The 20,347-nt window shown below is 32.9% G+C and overlaps 3 protein-coding genes across 3 annotated transcripts; 2 read left to right on the forward strand and 1 right to left on the reverse strand.

Annotated features, from left to right (window-relative positions):
• Positions 1-1,391: 1,391 nt before the first annotated feature.
• Positions 1,392-4,338, reverse strand: LOC142620694 (B3 domain-containing transcription factor ABI3). The gene is made up of 6 exons (XM_075794020.1): positions 2,596-4,338; positions 2,350-2,442; positions 2,019-2,119; positions 1,825-1,871; positions 1,673-1,749; positions 1,392-1,553 (listed from the first exon to the last, which is right to left on the reverse strand). The coding sequence occupies exons 1-6, from the start codon at positions 4,336-4,338 to the stop codon at positions 1,392-1,394; spliced, it is 2,223 nt and encodes a 740-aa protein (XP_075650135.1).
• An 11,090-nt stretch (positions 4,339-15,428) lies between these two features.
• Positions 15,429-16,039, forward strand: LOC142620695 (cytochrome b-c1 complex subunit 8-like). Its single transcript, XM_075794021.1, has 2 exons — positions 15,429-15,607; positions 15,940-16,039. The coding sequence occupies exons 1-2, from the start codon at positions 15,438-15,440 to the stop codon at positions 16,037-16,039; spliced, it is 270 nt and encodes an 89-aa protein (XP_075650136.1). The 5' UTR covers positions 15,429-15,437.
• A 2,051-nt stretch (positions 16,040-18,090) lies between these two features.
• On the forward strand, positions 18,091-19,146 carry LOC142620697 (uncharacterized). The gene has a single exon (XM_075794022.1). It carries the CDS (start codon positions 18,091-18,093, stop codon positions 19,144-19,146), a length of 1,056 nt encoding a protein of 351 aa, XP_075650137.1.
• Positions 19,147-20,347: the final 1,201 nt, after the last annotated feature.

Consider the following 20,347-nt stretch of genomic DNA (forward strand, 5'->3'; position numbering starts at 1 on the left):
GGTGCTAAAAATGGCCCAAAACCGCACCGCACCGCACCGCAACGCAAACACCCCTAAGTGAATGTTGACAAACTTACAATTGGATTTGGATTTCATTTTCTTCTTATCCTTCAAGTATAAAAATTTCCAAAAGACTAAAGATCAATAGTTATATTATCAATCAATTATTTATATTTCAATTTTTTGTAATCTAAAATTATGCATAAAAATAAGTTTATGGATCAAATAATAAATAATATCTAATTAACACAAAATTTGATATGGATGTTCCATTATATTTTCAAAATATGTAGCCAAGTTAATTTCTTTTAGTAAGACATTAATTTTGTCCAATTCTTAACACATTTGCATTCTACTACGGAAACTTCAATTCTAAAGAACTTCTTAGATTCTCTAAGTACGAAAATTGCTAAAAACTTCAGCTCTAAATTAAAGTTAATTAGATTTTTAATGGAAAGTTTTCGTTTTTTTTTTTTAATTTCCTTTTATACAATAAATTCAATATAAAAATATATAATACATAAAAAAGAAAAAAATATTAAATATTAATTATGATATTTTAATTTAAGCTCAAAATAAATTCCTGACTTTGTTAGTGGGTTAGACAATTCAAAGTAAAACATTTGGCTTCATAAACTCCTCCTTGGAAAAGTACAATCGTGTCTCTGGGACTGGAACAATATCAAATGGCTATTACACATTTTATAAATTAATTAAAATTTACAATCTATTTGTGTGCGGTAATAGATGTGATTAGTAGATATCAAAAACATAACCGACTAGTATCTTGATTTGATAATAAAAGAGCTATCGTGGATAGATACCATAAGTTGAAACTCTTTAAAAAAAAAATTTAAAAATTTAAAAATATATCATGGTAGAATTTACTTCTTTAAAATTTGAATCATATTGTTGTGAGATAATTAAATAAACATCATAAACTACAACAATGTCTATCCTTACAAAGTAAGAATAATAATAATAGCAACCATGAACAAGTGTAGTACAATGTGAATTGGATGAAGTGAAAGGACACCCCAACATAAATAACATACACATACACTAAAAAGCATACACTAGTATTGGAACGTTACACCCTAATTATAACTAATTATGGATCTAAAAAACCACAGACTAAGCCAGCCAACCACAGTAAAAGCGTCCTTAACGCATGGTCTCCAAGCCAAACTCCTTATTACACTCTCGGCAGTTGTGATCTGCTCGATCGTAGTAAGCTTTTTTGACTGGAAAAAAACCAAAAGTGGGAGCTAGCTAGCTGCAGAAAATCAAGGGGCTGTGTAGCCAAACAACTCCCAGAAAATCCTGGCCGTCCATTTGTCACGTCACCCTTGTGCATGCAAGAGAAGTGGCATATTTTTGCTTACTTATACTTACTTTACAGTTTTTTGTGAGTACGTAATGGGTGACGATAACGCGTTGTTAACACCACCAGCTGGAGTCGTTAAAGTTGCATGCTGGTTTCTTTGCGACTTTCCTGCCCTTTTGTTCTCAGATTTTGGCCCTGCTTGCCTTACTTTCACTCCTCGTATCATCTGTCAGGTTTAATTCAAATTATTTCAATTTCAATTACCAAAATATAGATCAAAGAAATTATCAAATTTAAGCCCAAAAAGAAAAAGAAAAAAAAAAGTGAATATTGGATCGTGCATACATATTTGCCACACTTGACATCTGAGTATATGACTATAAAGTCTCCTTCCTGGAGTCCATTGGCCCTCACAAAATCACCTATCAAAAGAAGTTGATTAGGATTCTAAAATGAAGTAAAGCTTTAGTAGGAAAAAGTATTGCAATTTTGGGTACCGGTGTTTTCAAGCAGATACATCCTGCTTTTATTGTTTGGCCAATACCTGTGACTCCATGATAGTGGAAAAACAAAAGGGAAGAAACAAACCAGTGATTGCTTTGTTTGTTCTAATTAAAACGAAGATGAAATGAACTTTAGGCCGATAATAAAAGATTGTTACTAGTAAAAAAAAATACTAGTAATAGAATACCTATAGCGCATGTTCCATACACGGGAAGTCCCTATGTCTTCCATGGCAATAGAAATACCATCTCTTGCCTCCAATTCTGGGAGATGAGTCTCCGCTTCCTTCTAAATAAATTCCAACACATATAATAAAACTATTTTTATCTAGTTAATGGAACAGTTCCACAACATTGATAGATAAGATAGAAAGAAAGAGAGATTAAATTACAACACATATTTAAATCACATATACATCAAACATGATAAAGAAAATAAAACTACTATTTTTATCTAGTTAATGGAACAGTTCCACAACATTGATAGATCAGATAGAAAGATTTAAAATACGTTCGCACCTTTGGCAACACAATTCTTCCAAGATTACCAACATCGCTCTGCTTCAACACTTTCTGCAGAAGAAACCTCAAGTTCTTCTCAGGTTTCCATCCCTATAATCCATCAAATAAACCCACAACACAACACATGCACCATTCATTATTGAGAGAACTAAAAAATCATTCAACTATATTCTAACAAATAAAAATCTTTTATCCCATTTTGAGTGTTTCAATTTATGATTCACCAGCTAAAAAAACACTCACTGGTCGTCTATCTGATGCGACTCTCCCTTGCAAATTCTGGGCTTGCATGGCAGTCCGATCTGCTTGATGTCCAGGTGGTGCCTCTGCCAGCATCGCCGGAGATGCTGAAGGTGCACCAGCAGCAGCAGCAGAGGCCCAGTACACCCAGTTGGCCGGATTGGTCTGAGCTGCAGTGGCCGTGGTGCAATTGTCATTCCCAAGCCTTGCACTTGCATGCGGATCTGTGTTCTGGTTGCATTGATTTTGCTGGTTATGTTGATTGTGATGGTGTCTATGGTGTGACAAGAACCGCCTTTGCCTCGCCATCCTCTTCTTCCTCGCTTCTTTAGTGGCTGAAGAACCTAACCTCGCCAGAGTACTCTCGCCGTGCCCTTGAAAATATTGATGATATGGGTATTGATTTCCATACCCAGCGAAAGCTTGCGGAGTATTATTGTCTGGAAATGTGTTGTAATGAGACGCTGACATAGTGAACTGTGAGGATGGCCATGATTGTGAGGAGTCCAGCATGCGATACTCTGGTGGAGCTGAAGCTGGAGCTGTGTAAACTTGACTATTATTGACACTGATATTAGAACTACCTCCATTTGTGTACGGATCAGCACCCATATACCCAACCATTGAAGGATAAGTCGCCAGAGGAGCAGTTGGCTCAGGAACATAAGGCGGCTGAGCTGGGATCCATGTGGACTGGTTGGTGAAACAAGGATTTGGGTTTGGGTTTGATTCAGGTGTGACAGAATTATTAGGGTTTTGGAAAGGGTCTTGGTATTGGTTGGGAAAATGTGTTGGTGGTAAGTCTTTGAAGCGCCTTTTCTGAAGATGGTTAGTCTGAACCCATTCCAGAACAAGTTTCAACAACTGTTTCATGGCTTCTTTTCCACCACCTAAGCGCTTTGCCGCACACTCTATGGTGGACTTCTTGATCTTCACACTCCTCAAATCTTCAGCAGAGACAGTCTCTTTGTTTGTTCTAAGCCAATCTAAGAACACCGAGGCCATGTCATTTGGATCCTTATTCTCTTCCTGCTGGATATCTTCGTCGTTGTTGTGGTTGCTCTGAAACATCATCAACTGGTCATGTTCTTGTATTGCATGTTGTTCTTGTGACATTTGCTCCTGTGAACAAAAATCCTCTAATGCGTTGTTTGCATTTTGGAAAATACATGATGGGTCAAAGAAATCGTTGCTTTCTAGTAGATCCATGTACCCAAAAGTCTCCATCACATCCATACAGTCCACACCTTCAAGGCCTTGATTATCAAGTGGCTGCTGAGGGATCTCCATAGAGGCTGTGGAAATTAACTCTGCTTGAGGTGGTGCAATATCATCAACCACTTGATCATACTGGCCTTGAAATTGTTGGTGACAGTGATTATTGTTCTTCTCCACGTCTTCCTCTGCATCTGACTTCAGAACAGCCCAAGAAGCAGCCGAAGAGGTCGAGGAAGAGGCCGAAGGCGAAGACGACATTGCCTTAAGTGGTATTTGAGTGGATGAGGATGATGAAGATGATGACATGCAAGGGAAATCAGGGAGTGGAGGGAAGTCAGTGTAAAACATTGAAGAATCGTCGTGGAAATCTGCAAGCAGATGATGATCTTGCTCGTCTGAAAGCCAGATCTGTCTATCATCAACATCAACATCTAATGCCTCTTCTTCCACACCATCATCATCAAACACAATACTAATAGGGTTTGCTTCATTTCTAAGCCCTGCATGCAGATCTTCCATACTCTTCATCTCTCTAAAATACCCAAAAATGATCAAACAAAAAAAAGGTTGAAGCTTGAAAACCCTTTTGGGTTCTGCTGTTCTCAGATAGATTTTAGAGAGAGAAAGCGAAGGATAGGGTTTCCTGTGTTTGTATAAGAGAGAGAGAGATTGTATTGTATCTGATTAAGGAAGCAAGAGAGAGAACAAAGAGAGATGCAACATAAAGCATCTGGGTCTATCAACAACAACACCAAGATAACATAAACAATAATGACACCCCAATTACCAACAAAGAAAGCGACCTCTCTACTCTAATCAACAACTTTATTTTTTTTTTAATCGTATAATAGTTATCAGAGACATACACTATCTAACAATTCTATACTATTACTATACCAACATAAAATCAAGAACACTAAAAAAATAAAATAAGATGCTATATTTTTTTACAAAGAATAATAATATAACAAAGCAAGAAATATCAAGGATTGAGGTCAAACCCGGCAAATTAACCAATGAACATGACTATTTTTGGGACACACATGCTTAAAAACCTTTGTAAAACTCAACCCCCATGTGTGTTCTGGTTTGTTCCGGGAAGTTCCGATGTCTCACTCTTCTTGTGGACAAGTTCAAAACTATTTTTTTAACACTCTGCCTTAAGTAACTGAGAGAGAGAGAGAGACAGTTTTAGAGAGAGATTAAAGAGAAAAAATAAATGAAACTTCGTGCCGCTACTTTCTCAGCCTCACTCCGGATTTTGTGACACCCGCCATGCGTTCCCACCTGAATGGTGCAATCAACGGTGCATCAGTCTTAAATTATGGGCAATCAGAGAGAGAAAGATAGCTGGCACATCCTACATACGGTAAAAGCGTATGCAATTGGTTAGATTCTTCCAATTCTCTGTGAACATGAGACGATGATTTTTATTTTTTATTTTTTAGGTTTACACATTTTACTAATGTCAGTTTTATTATATTTTTTTATTTTAAGAAAAAGTTTTATTAGTATTTGACAACTCTAGTGTAAAAGAAAAATGTGGAGAGAGAAAAAAGATCAGTTTAGTGATAAAAAAAAATGATACGTTTGTAGAAAAAAAAAGCTATTTTATTTTCTATGTTTAAAAAAAAAGTTGTATTAATACTTGATAACTAACGTGAGAAAGAAATGTAGAAGTGAAAGAAAAAATAGTTTTTCTTTTTATTTATAATTTAGCTAAAAATTAGGAGTTTTAAATTATTAATTTTACATGTCTAACCATATAATTTAAGCCTTAGAAACAGTTGAATTCGAGGGTATTTGAGACATCTAAATTGAGGATCTCAAATAGGAAAAAACCCCGTCAATAAAGTATGGCATCTCTATTTTTTATCAGATTATTTTTATTCATGAATTACCTCAAAAATTCTAAGAACCCATAGTATAATGGATTGAAAGTTCGACCTCTAGTTTCTGTCACACTAGCTTAAACCATTATGAAACCACCACCCAAATACCCTCACTTGTGGGGGAGATATAGCCCTAATCTAATAAAAAAAATTAAAAATAATAAGAAAACAAATATATCTTTACTAGTGTTGGTATTCATCAAGAAAAAAATTAGTATTAGTGGTACCCTCCAATACACAGGATTGTCTAATTAAAAAAAATCTTTTATTTTTTCTAAATATGAAATTTGATAATTATATATTTTTTTAATAATAATTTAATAGCTACAACAATAAAAGAAATTTGAATTATTTTTATTAAAAACACTAGAGATGTCAATTAAGCTATAAGGCTCTTAACATAATCATGAAGTCGAACCAATAATATTATTGATACATTCGCTTGTAAACTTTTTGTAATAAAATTTAAAGAAATTATGCTTTAAATTATTTAATTTAGGAGCTGTAAAAAATTAAATATAAATATTGTTGCTTCAAAAGAAAAATATTAAACCCCAAATTTCAAAAGGTAACACCTCATAATTTCAATAATAACAAATTAAACACCAAACATAATTACTTGCACTTAAGTGGTATAAGATTTAATTTTTCTACTTTTGGTTTTTTTTTTTTATAGAAATTTGTTGCTTCTTTTTTTTTTTTGAAAAAGAGAATTTGTTACCTTTTAAAACTATAAGTTTTAATTTAGTATTTTTGAAACTATACAATTTAATCTGTTACATTTTGAAACTTTAATATCTAAATTGTTTGAAACTAATATCTCAAAAACTATATGGTTTAAAACGTAGTTTCTTCTAAAATTTACGTACAATAACTTTTGTATTTTTTTATTATTACATTTTCAAATGAATCTGTACATAACTTCGTCAAACTGGGTAAGGATAGATCGGTTATTTTTTGCACTGATATTACCTAAGGAACCCGAGCCTAAGATATTGTGTACTAAGACATCAAACAATTTTTTATGTAGGCTGGATTTGAAACTTCATCACATGAATTTTTTTTTATAAAGAAAACTACATATATTTGCCACTTGGAGAGTTATGCAACAAATTACTTGATGTAAAATGCATTATTTTGAATTTACCACTTATATCAAGAATAAATTCAGTTAAACTTTTAATACTTATTTTATAATTTTAAAATTATACAAATCTTAATATTGCTATCTAAAACAAAATAACACAAAGATAAGTAAAATAAATACACAAGTTTTATTTTTACACAATATCAACATCTCAAAATATAAAACAAAATTACAAATGACTTATTAGATAATTCATTTGACAAAGAATAAAAGCATATAAGAAATTTACAATCTTGAAAATTAATTTTATAGTCTATTGTCAATTGTAGTTGGCACTCTATTTCAATTTAAGATATACATTAAAGTTTGATTGTTTACTTATTTATACATGGTCTCTTTTATGAATATCATATCATTGTTAAGCAACACACACTTTAGAAAATATCATAATTTATTTTGAAAAACCATTTATATTGGACATAAATTGTTAAAAAATAGGTCTAAACATTCATAATTTATGTTTATCTGATACTTTGGCTATACTATTTTTACACTTGTGAATGTTTTTCACACATTTCTACAATTTTAAATCTATGTTTTTAAATCTAATATAACCAAATTAGCTTGACATGTACTTTGCTATTTGATATCTAAAAATATTTACTCATTATAGAATGCTTAACTATTCATCTTTCAATTAATTTGCATGCAATTATGTAAATGTCTCAATTGTTTTCTTAAAACTCACAACAAACAATTAAACCAATATTGTCTTAATTTTATTATTTTTTTACCAATTTTTTTTAAAAAAAATGGTTCGGGTTTGGGTCGGGTCGCTGCTTCGGTTGAGTTGACCCACAAAAACACAGATCGGGTCATGAATCCATCCGTTTTGCTTCGGGTCAAAAAATCTAGTTCAAATCAAATATTTTTCAAGTAAAGTCAAGTGAGGTCAAAACTTTCTGACCCATTTTGCCTGGTCCAACGTATATAACTCCATCATAATTAATGAGCCAGTCAGAAAAGTTAGTTTTTTTGTTCAATTACTTAATTAAAAAGCCTATAAAACAAACTGTACGCTGTCCGCCGTAGACTAAAATTAGTAAATAACAAACACTTCAAAGTCCATACTCCATATTACAAGGCAATTAATCTAGATAGAGAAAAATTGGTGGGGGTGACTACAGTACTCGCATTCACATTATCACATACTATAATAATAATATAGAAATATAAATAGTCTAGCTAGGTTTTTTTTTTTTTTTTTTTAATACAAAATAGAATTCTACTATAGTCTAATTTAAGTGTATATGTGTGAAGCTCTTTTTTAGAGACTTGAACCCCGGCCATTGCCCTCCACACTCCACAAATACTTATACTTGTGAAGTGACTATCGTACCAAAGGTGTGCAGCGGTATAGTCTAGCTAGGTTGGTTTGTCTTAATATGACCCATTTTGCCATGTTTACTCAACATAACTCTATCATAATTAATGAGCCATTCAGAAAAGTTAATTTTTTGTTCAATGACTTAATTAAAAAACCTATAAAACAAACTGTACGCTGTCCACCGTAGGCTAAAATTAGTAAATAACAAACACTTAAAGTCCATTCTCCATAATGCAAGGCATTTAACCTAGATAGAGAAAAATTGGTGAGGGTGACTACAGTACTCGCATTCACATTATCACATACTATAATAATAATATAGAAATAGAAATAGTCTAGCTAGGCTGGTTTGTCTGGATTTGTTGGTGAAGCGGCGGAATTCACAGTGTAGTGCTACGTGTCTCATGCACTTCTTCTTCTTCTGACGTAACCAACTTTAACCTCTATTTTTCTATACTAAAAACTTTTTTTGTTTCTCTTTCCCATAGATATCCACCAATAACAATGCTCTTCCGTTTCAATAGTCCGTTTATCTCAAACCTTACCTCAGCAGTGGATAGATATATTCACATGCACATCAACTAAGATATGTCATGACAGGCTTCTCCAATCTTGCCACCTCCTTTTCATTGTCTCCTCAATCACGTTTCTTTCTTCTATTGGTACTTCGCTACTGGATGACGCTGTATATAAGTTTTCGCTGTAAGAGATTTCTGCTCACACTAAAAAGTCTTAGTATAGTGATAAATAACTATCATTATGAACGAATTTCATAAGTAAAAATTTTCTAAAAATAAAGTTATTATTAGTGTGTAAATAAATAATTTTATTTTTTTGAAAAGAAGCTCATATTATAACTACTAACAACTAACAATTTGTCATCAAAATATTTTGAATGTAACAATTAAGTAGCATTACTCTTTAAAATAAGGCCTTTGTTGGTGGGTGTTAAAAAAAAAAAAAAAAAAAAAATTGCGAATACTTCTTTAATTCATTTATGTTCAATTGCACCCAAAAAAAGAAATAGATCGATTATTATGACAATCTTGATGTATTTGCTCTATATTACTAAATAAATTTTCCCTTTAAAAAAACACTCAGTTTTGACTTTTTACGTATAGAGAATTTAAATATAAATAAACACAAAGGAGTCACCATTGGGATTCTTTTTCCGTACATTACAGTCCCCTTTGTTTTCTTTTCATCTAACTTTCACGTTGGCGGGCTCTCACGTGGGTGCCCCATGGCAATGGATGATATTACGTCCAAGATTAAAAAATCCAAAACAAACGTCACTACTCTTGCAACCACAGCCAAAACAAAACAAAATTTTTAAAAAAAAAAAATGACATAAAACAAAGGCTTAAGATTTATCTTTGTTGTGATACCACTTTGTTGAGAGAGAACATCTCAAAGAGATTCAATGAGTATAATATATATATATATATATATTTTAACGAAGGTATCCAAATCTCTTTGAATATTTGACTATTTCCTTCAGTATATGCAGTCCTCTCATCTCATACATGCACACTAGATTATATTATAAGGAGGAATCTCTTAGGAGTAGCCCCAAATATCAGTAAGAAGTTTCGAACTCAAAATATCATAGATATCATGAAATCTTAAAAACCGTATATGAAGATACCATTTAATCGAATACAATCCGTATAGGAAACCCAATTTGCCAACTTAATAATACCTCAATATATATATGTGTGTGTGTGTTGTTATGTGAAGCAAGGTCAATGTATTCCAAAAAGAAAAACTTAGCAGCCACAACATTAATTTGTTGAGAGTGTAAGCCATGTGTTCTTTGTCTTGCAAGTCTTGTGAGAGAGAGTTAGGGTATAATTGGAATTTGGATTTCATGAGAGTATTTTGTGCCACTGTCGTATCTTCTTATATTTATAGTGAAATTTTCCCTAGTCGCTAATTGTGGATGTAGCATTTTGTTGAACCATGTAAATTCTAGTGTTCATTGAATCATTATGTGTGCTTGATATTTATTTTATTACTTTTATTATTGTTGATTTGAGTCCTGGGGTGTTGTTTCCACAACAATATCCTATTTGAAAGCAAGTTTCATATTTTTAGTTTTATCAATTAAAATCTCCAACTTACAAAACTGAAAGTTAATAGTTTTATTTATTTATTTATTTTAAATTTAGGTTTCAATTTTTTTTTTTTTTTGAGAGAGAGTTTCATTTATTTATTTATTTTAAATTTAGGTTTTCAAATTTTTTTTTTGAGAGAGTTTCAATCTATGACATCCGCTCTTCATGATAGTTCTTTATCATCAGACCAAAATACCAATCAGTTTTTAGTGTAAGTGGAGATTGAACTCCAAATCTTTTATACATCCATTAGAGATTTTACCGGTTAAGCTAACTGAAACCCACATTTAAGTTTCAATTGAAAACTGATATATACCACTCCAAACTATAGTAAAATTATTTAATTTATCAAAATATTTAATTAAAGATCACCACTTGTGCAACGAAAGTCTCTCTTCTACTTCTTCTTTTTCTTTTTCTTTTTTAAATAATAATTTGATTGTTACAATTGGGGATGGGAACAAAGACAAAATATAAGCTTTACCAGAAATCCCCATTGTAACTAAAAAAAAAAAAAAACGTTATAATTAAGTTCAACTCAAAAAAAGTAATAAAAAAAAATCATACAAAGAGTACATGCTTTTTTTTTTTTTCTTTTTTTTTTGAGAATCCGGACAAGGATGTTATTAATCAAAACTAAGCCAGTAAATCCAATTACAAAATGAAAAAATTATGGTAGAACAAACTTCGTGTCCATTTAGGAATAACTTATTTAACTGAAACTGAAAACCTTTTGTCGAAAGTATCATAATGAATGTAAAAGTTAGTTGAATAGTGTAGTGTGACCCATGAATAGTATCAAAAAGTACAGTAGGACCCATGAATAGTAGCAAAAAAAAGCTGAAAATGGAGATAAGCTTAAAAATTCAGCTCATCCCAAATGCACACTTCATCTAAACTAATAAAGGAGAAGAAATCCTAACTTTTCTGGCTAAGGTATGGGCTAAATCCTAGCTCTTTTGACCCAACTCGATCTACCATGTATATAAATTATTTTATTATCCTCAATTTTTTTGATTGATTTTGATATTTTGAGAATTAGTTTTGATGATTTTGAAAATTTGACTTATAAATATTAAACATATTATATGAATTGGAATGATTTATTAAAAAATGTGTTTGAATAATTGATGAAAATTTTCTTTTCCTTCTATAAAACATAAACATGTATACATAACCAAGTACAGACCCACAAGGGGGGCCGCGCCCCCAGCCCAAAGAGTAAAAAGTAAAAAAAAATTGGGCCCCCCCTAGCCCAAAGAAAAAAAAAAGAATTTTTTTTAATGATTATATATATATATATATATATATATTTTTTTTCCTAGAGTTGTGCCTCACTCTTCCAAAAACTTAGTCTCCCTCTCTTTTAATTAGCCCAGCACAACTAGCAACTATCCAACTTAAAAACTTAACAAAAATAAAATTTTAAAATAAAAAATCTCAGTCAACCCAATATTAGAGTATTAGTATTAGGTGTTCTAAATGGTAAATATTTAGTAGTTAGAGCACCAAATACCAAAAACACTATTGTACGAGATATTTCAAATGCTATACTAAAGTTGCAAAAGTAAGTTTTGTTTTGTGATTTTTTTTTTTGTGCAACAATTGATGCTCTTAGGAAAAAATATTATTTTGTTTTTTTATCATTATTGGTAAATAATTGCATCTTAATGTGTTAGGAAACAATGATTTTTTGAATTGATCTTAGTTGATAGTTTGTTAGTACTATATGGATACCTATTTGGATTAATTTCCTTCTTATACTTTGGCTCCCCTAGCTTGAAATCCTAGGTTTACCCCTATGCATAACCCACTGACCCAATATGATAATGGGTTAGGTTGGCTTGGACATTTCTCAATCTGCCCTTGTCGGGTTGGATTGAAAAAACGCCCCAACCCGACCTATGCACACCTCTTCCTAAAATCCTTTGTGTGCAGGAACAAATACAGTACATGAGAAAATTATTTTAAGTAATGTTAATTTTTTTTATTAAAAATAATTATTGTAAACTATTTTTATGTAAAAGGTTTGATTTTACAAAGCTTGAAAATTTTATTTTTCTAAAAAGGACCTCTGAATATGTTGGGAACTGTGTAAATTCCCACATATTCAGCTATCACACAGGGTTTCCTTTTTTGGTTGAAGCTCACGCAACAATTTAAGCATTGAAGAAAGCTAACGAACTTGGATATGTGCAATTTGAGGTGTCTCCAAGAACCTCTTTTCAGCTATCTTAGAGTTTAATTGGCAATGCTGAAGATATTTAATCCTTACTGCCTTCTTTTATTCTGAGATCCTTTGTTTACAAGTAATTACAACCAAAGATTGTCTTACTTTTTCACCCATAACCTTACTGCTAGGACTGTTTTGTAACTCAGCGCACTGGTTAATTTGTCCGGTTGTCCCCGTCTCAACTATTCCTAGACGGGTTTTCTCCAATCAAGTTTGAGATGGTCAGGTCCCATGGTGCTTTTTGCTATAAAATTCAATCGCAAAGCCCAAAAAAAAAGGTTGAATACCAGTTTGGTCAAGAAAATTCAGATAACTTATTCGGACTGAAGGTTACAACCGAAAGGCATGCCATGCCAATTAAAGGAAAATCAAAGAGCTATTGATTTCTAATAGTGCTCTCATTTATTAAGATTGATACAGCAGCATTCCAAGTCTGATGGTTGATGCCCAAGACACATGCCCCCTTCAGGATATCCCTTGCTAATGCACTTCTGATCGCAATCCGAACATGGAACGAAGCAGATGTGTCCAGGAACTAGTGCTGCTATTGGGTCTGCCATTAACAATAAGGGCTACAACATTAGCAGCATGAGCCTTGAGGGGAATGGGAGGGGGAAGGAGAGAAAAAATAAATAAATAAATAATAATAATAATAATAATAATAATAATAATAATAATAATAATAAACACATACACACAAACTAAGGTTGTCTTTTGGCCTAATGATCAATTTTCTCAAAATTTTTGAGGCTTTTGTAAGTCATTCTTCCACATGGTGGTAAACTGCATGTCTACAATATAGCCAAGTACTCCAAACCATACCCCATCTCTCTTAACACCAAAATCAAAATTATTTTTTTAGTTGAAAATATCAATTTGTATATTTTTTATTATATGAATGTCTAATAGAAAATATCAACCTAGATATGAAAACTAGAAGAAAGAGGAAAAAAAAAGGGAAAGAGTTAGAACAATACTAAAGTTAATTGAATCTCAAAAAAGATCTAAGATTGATAAATTTGTTAATGGCATTATAAAAAATACAACAAAAAGTTTAGATAAAAATCACAAATAAAAAATAAATTCATTAAAACTGGTTAGAAGCTAATTAGATTGATGTTCACACGTATTATTTTTTAAATGTATATAGCACTTACGTATTTTTACTAACAACACTTATTACAATTTTTTATGTAGAAAAAAGTTTTTCAAAATTAAAATTGGTAAAATTATAATTAAAATCAATTATATTAAAAATAAAATTAAGTGTATTAGCCATATATTATCCATGAAAATAAAATGTTATCAAACCCTAAATTCAAAAACTTAATTAGTCTCTTTACATCTTAAAAAGCAAGACAAAATGAATCTTAAAAAAAAAATCATAACATAGAAAGTAAAATAAATGTTTAAATATAAAAATGATTCACTTGGAGTTGTCACCTATTACCCTCAAACTATATCAAGCTAGCCTGAGATGTCAAAGTAGGGGTGGCAATTTGTGTTCGTGTATTGGGTCGAGTAGTAAGTATTATACAGGTCAATCCAAATACGACCTGTTTAGTAAACAAGTCATGATTTATTAAATAGGTAACCCAACATGACACATTTAACCCATTTAATTAGCAATTCATGTTAGGGTCGACAAAAATGACCCATTTAATAATTTGTTTGATTAATAGGTCATAATTGATCTAAATAACTTGTTTGATTAATAGGTCATACCTAACCTGAATAGCTTTTTATCAATTCTCATATATCTAAAATTAAAATACTAAATATAATAATAAACATTTAGCTACAACCATAAATCTTGTAATAATAGCAAAAGTTGTGAAGGAAAAGAGAGAGTAAAAGACAGGTGAAGCCGTGGAGGAGAAGAGAGAGTAGAAAGGGAGGCTAAGGTTTTAAGGAGAAGAGATAGTAGAAAGTTGAGAGACAAAAGGGAAGCTAAGATTTTGAGTTTAAATAGAGAGTAGAGCTTAGAGCTTAGAGGGACGGCTAGGGTTTTGCAAAGAAGTTGAAGAAAGAGTAGAAAGTTGAGAGACCAATGAGACATTAAGAATTGAGAATCACAAATAGTCAAAGTGACTAAGAGAGTGAGAGGCCTGAGATGAGGGATCAGGAGAATCACTAAGCTTATATACCTAGGTTTATAAGGGTAAAAATGGTATAATTACATTTAGGTGTAAATGTATTTTTAGTCCCTACATTTTTGCACTTTTTTCATTTTGGTCCTTACATTTTATTTTTACCACTTTTAGTCCCTAAACCAATTAACGCGTGTTATTTTCGTTCTTTCCGTCGATCAACCAACGGAAATAGCTGAGGTGGCAGCCGAAGGAATTAAAATATTATAAAAAATGCCACATCACTCATGACACATCAGCATCTATTTTTTTTATAAATAATTTGTCAATTTTAACTAAATAAAAAAAGAAAATTTTAAAACACAAACTCAAATTTAAAAACATAAAAACACAAGAACACAAACCCAAAAAATCAAACCCAAGAACACGAATTCAAAATTAAACCCATTGAGTCAGCTTTCTTTCCCACTTAAAATCAAATCAATAATGCAATAAAATTTGAGAAGAGAACAAAGACCAATGCTGAAAGACTGATGCTGAAAACCCATCAGTTTTTCTCATTCTTCCCCAAAGATTCATAGCCAAAATCATAAAATCAAAGAAAACTCAGAAATCCCAAACACTCAATAACCCAGAAACCCAAAAACTCAAACAAAACCCAGTTTCTTTCATTAAAAAAAAAATATATATATATATATATATATATATATGACTTTTGGGGAAGCAAACAGAGAGAGAGAGAGAGAGAGAGAGAGACACACACACACACACACACAGAGGCATTACCTTCTCGAATCGCAGAAGAGAAGATCTCGACGACGATGGGGAAGCAACCAGTGAGGATGAAGGCGGTGGTGTACGCACTCTCACCGTTCCAAAAAAAGGTGATGCCTGGCCTTTGGAAAGACATTCCGGGAAAGATCCACCACAAGGTCTCCGAGAATTGGCACAGCGCTGTCCTTCTCCTTGCTCTTCTCGTCGACACCTACTCGTAATTTCACACTTTTACCCCTCCCTCTTTCTTTTTTCTTTTTTTTTTTTTTATAATTATTATACTATACTATCAATCTTAGGGTTTCGCTTTCTTGTTATTTGTTGATTTTGACCCTTCAATTCGATCAAAATAAAGTCAAATTTGTATTAGATTAGAGAAATCTATTATGATTCGGGGTCTTTAGGGTTTTGATTTAGAAGAAACACTATGATTTGGGGGCGAATTAGAGCTATAATCAGTAGTATATAAGGACTTTTGCTTTGGTGATGTAGTTTTGGACTGGTGGTTTTGTATTGTATTTTGTATATTTGGAATCTGTATTGGTGCAGTTTTTTGGTTTGCATAGTGGTATTGTTGCTGGCTTTTGGTGTTGACCATGGGACGGGGACGATGGACGAGGGTTTGAGGTTTCTAGTTTCTAGTTTCTAGTCTACTCCCCTTGTTTGGATTGTTTTTGAGTTTCTAGGTTTTTGAGTGTTTGAGATTTCTGGGTTTTCTTTGATTTTATGATTTTGGCTATGAATCTTTGGGGAAGAACGAGAAAAACTGATGGGTTTTCAGCATGGGTCTTTCAGCATTGGTCTTTGTTCTCTTCTTAAATTTTATTGCATTATTTATTTGATTTTAAGTGGGAAAGGAAGTTGATTCAATGCGTTTGATTTTGAATTCATGTTCTTGGGTCTGATTTTCTGGGTTTGTGTTCTTGTGTTTTTGTGTTTTTAAATTTGACTTTGTGTTTTTAATTTTCTTTTTTTATTTAGTTAAAATTTACAAATTATTTATAAAAAAAAAAAAAAGATGTTGATGTGTCATGGGTGATGTGACATTTTTTATAATATTTTAATTCTTCTAGCTGCCACCTCAGTTATTTCCTTCGGTTGACCAACGGAAAAGACGAAAATAACACGCGTTAATTGGTTTAGGGACTAAAAGTGGTAAAAATAAAATGTAGGGACCAAAATAAAAAAAAGTGCAAAAATGTAGGGACTAAAAGTGCATTTATGCCTTACATTTAAAAGCTAATTGAGTAAAATAGGTTCACATATTGAACATGAACATGACCTGTTTATTAAAAGGGTTAGTTGTTTAATCCAAATATGACCCGAACCCGTTTAGCTTCAACCTATGACCTGTATATAAATGGGTTGTGTTGGATTTTACCACCCATGGGTCAAACTAAACAATTAAGGAAAGGAAAAACTTCAACTCCGAAAATTCTTCATAAACACAATTGCTAGAAATTAGGAAGCGTTCCCTAACAATACTCCTCCAAGGCTTACCATAACTTAGGTTTCTAGCATCAATTAAGTAAAATAGTGAATGCTTTCAGAGGGGGTTTTAGATGACACACGATAATAGCTTCACTTCGATAATATGGTTCATCACATGTCTTTACTAATTATAGTGCCAAAAGACTTATCAACTAGGACAAATTATATCTTAAACTACATAGTTCAAGGGTAGTTTCAAATTAAACATTATAATTTCTAAAGTTTCAAATTAAATCCATAATCTAAGACTGTTAATTAGCAACCACCACTAAAATATAGGTTTGGGTAATGTTTGGATAGCGTCTGGTGGCCAGCGTTTCACGTTTGCGTCCAGCACAGCATGGGTCCCACAGCTACAGTGCATTGGACAGGAAACACAAGAACTTCAGCTGAAACGCGTTAAACGCAAGTGCACAGTACCTCGCGTGTATTGTAGATGGACACCAAGAGCAAAGGAAACGCGTTGCAACGCACCGTTTCTTGTTTTGTGCTTTTTATTTCTCGCGTGTACTGTTTAGTTCACCATTTCTTGTTTTTTATTTCACTGGTCTGTGCTTTTAATTTCTCACTGTACGTTTTGGGTCAGTTTATAACACCAAGGATATTTCTTCTTCTTCGAATTTATTCACTAATCTGACCAAAGAAGCAGAGCAACGGCTATTTCGCACAGCCCCCTCTCTCTCAACTACCGTGGCAGACGTCTTCATTTCTCTTCATCAATAGTCCGTCCTCTTCCTCTTCAATGAACTCCACCTACCCACCCATCAATAATCCATTAAACCAAAAGAAACCCATTACTCTGAACCACGTAAATACACGGAACAAACCCACCCGATTCGGAGCTCTGTTCTTCCTTCGCTCCAGCGCACCTTCTCGTTGCTTGGGACGCCGTTGCTGCCACTGTGGCCATCTGCATTCACGGGTAAGTTGCTCTCTCTCTCTTCTCATACTCTCTCTTCTCATACTGTGGTTATTTTCCATGAGGCTTGAGGCTTGAATTTGTGGGTTTTTTTGTGTTCAACGTGTGTGTGCGTGGTTGCTGTGTTCAACTCTAGTCTGTGTAGTTTTTGTGTTTGCCATGACAGTAGTATGTGACTATGTGAGTTTACTTTTTATTTTTCATGTGGGCATGTGTAACCAATTGCATATCATGCACATGGCCTATTTGTTGAAATGCCTCAATGAGTATAGACCAAGCTTGTAGCAAAAATGGGTAAGGGGAAATCGAATGATGGTGGTGATGATGTGAGACAAGATTGGAAAGAACCGAATGAAGTAAAAGCATTTTGTGATTTCTGTGCTGTTCAAGTCCTAGAGGGCAAGAGGAAGGGAGGATATTTGAGAAAGGAAGGGGTTGATGAAGTGATTAAGCAGTTGGTAGAAATGGGAAAAGTGGTAACTCACCAACAGTTCAAAAATAAATGGGATCATCTGAGGAGAAATTGGAGGAAGTATAAGGACTGTTTTGAGCATGAGAGTGGGTTGGGTATTGATGCTGGAACTGGGCAGCTTGATGCTACTGATGACTGGTGGACCCGAAAGATTGCGGTGAGTTCACTTCACATGTCCTTGAGGTCACTTCCATTGCCTACAATTATATTTTGTTCTAACTACTGGTTGTCTACATGTAGGCATGTCCCATCGCAGGAACCTTTAGAAAAAAAAAGAATGCCGAATCTTGACTCCATAGACATCATGTATGGAGGCACAATTGCAAAGGGGAAACATGCATTCTGCACTAGTGGTCCAATGCCAAAGGAAAGCACCGAAGGGTCCGAGGACTCCGTTGATAGCGAAGAGTTTGTTGACCCCCAATGTCAATCCTCTGTGAATGTTGACCCAATGGAGGTTGAAGACCCATCATTGTCGAGGGCAGGAATGGCAATAGATAAGGGGAAAAGCAAGCTCAGTAGTGTCCACATTGCTAGGGGAATTTGCAAGAAACCAAAAAAAAAGCGTTCAGTTGTGCAAGAGTTGTTCGACTCTTTGAAGAGCATCTCAAATGTTATTGTTGAAAGTAGAACTGTAAGTACTCGTCCACCAATTGCAAACACAGCAACTACTGAGTTTAAAGAAATTCTGGACATGGTGTTGAGTCTTCCTGGGGTGCAATTGGGCGATCGTCTTTTTATGTTTAGCACCCTCTTCTTCATGGAAACAGCAGTGAATAGGAGCATGTTTACAGCACTTGTTCATGACAAGGACATCCAGCTGAAGTGGCTAGAGATGCAGTTTCAAAGGAACCCTCAATTTCATTTTCTTTGAACAAAAGGGGATTGTCTCGATAGGGTTGCTTCAATGTGGTGTTGTGTAGTAATCGGATTTTCAAAATTTTACCTATTGCACTCTTTTTTGTTTATTTTTATTTTTTATGTGTTCACAAATATGTCTTTAAAATTTATTACTGTTAAAAAACTTTGGCCTCTCTTGGTCAGTGTCTTCATCTTGATTTGGATATAATAGGCATGTACTCATCTTTTACATTCTGCTAGGAAGTAATATATAAACTCCTTGAGTATTCCATGATAGGCTGTGATCATTAAATTGGCCTTAAAATGAATGACATCTTCCATGTGCCATTGTTGTTATGATTCTTAAAAAAAAAAAAAGTTTGGTAAAAGCTTATATTGGTTAAAGCTATAAACAAAAAACATTAACAAAAAAAAATCTATAAAAAAAGCTTATATATATTGGTAAAAGTTTGGTAAGATCTTATATTGGTAAAAACTATTAAAAAAAAAAAAGTGGCCAACGGTTTTCTCCCCTTTAAAAGCTAAAAAAAAAAAAAGTTATAAAAAAAAATCACAGCGGTGAAAGTTTGGAAAAAGCTTATATTGGTAAAAACTATAACCAAAAAAAAGGGGCCAACCATTCTCTCCACTTGAAAAGCTAAAAAAAAAAAAAGCCTATATTGGTAAAAGTTTGGTAAAAGCTTATATTGGTAAAAACTATAACAAAAAATAAAAAATAAAAAAGGGGCCAACGGTTCTCTCCACTTGAAACGCTAAAAAAAAAAAAAAAAAAAAAAAAAAAAAAAAAAAGCCTATATTTGTAAAAGTTTGGTAAAAGCTTATATGGGTAAAAACTATAACAAAAATAAAAATTAAAAATAAAAATAAAAAGTGGCCAACGGTTCTAAAAGCTATAAACAAAAAAAAAAATCTATAAAAAAAGCTTATATTGGTAAAAGTTTGGTAAAAGCTATAAAAAAAAAAAATCCAAATCATATGTGAGTTTTACGCGTAGCAGTTTATAATAAGAAACTCCACTATGGCAACAATAATCCATTTTTCTGCTTTTCACTAGTGAATTTTACGTGTAGTTTATGCAAATGATTTAAGAATTATTTTCAAATAACATCAAAATCATTGTATTAAATGCTTGGAGAAAGAAGTGTAGTTTATGCAGACGATTTAATTCACGTTGTACTGTGGCATTGCTTTATATCCAATTGACTGGTGAATAT

The sequence above is a fragment of the Castanea sativa genome, chromosome 12 (assembly GCF_040712315.1).
Source record: "Castanea sativa cultivar Marrone di Chiusa Pesio chromosome 12, ASM4071231v1".
Lineage (NCBI taxonomy): Eukaryota > Viridiplantae > Streptophyta > Magnoliopsida > Fagales > Fagaceae > Castanea > Castanea sativa.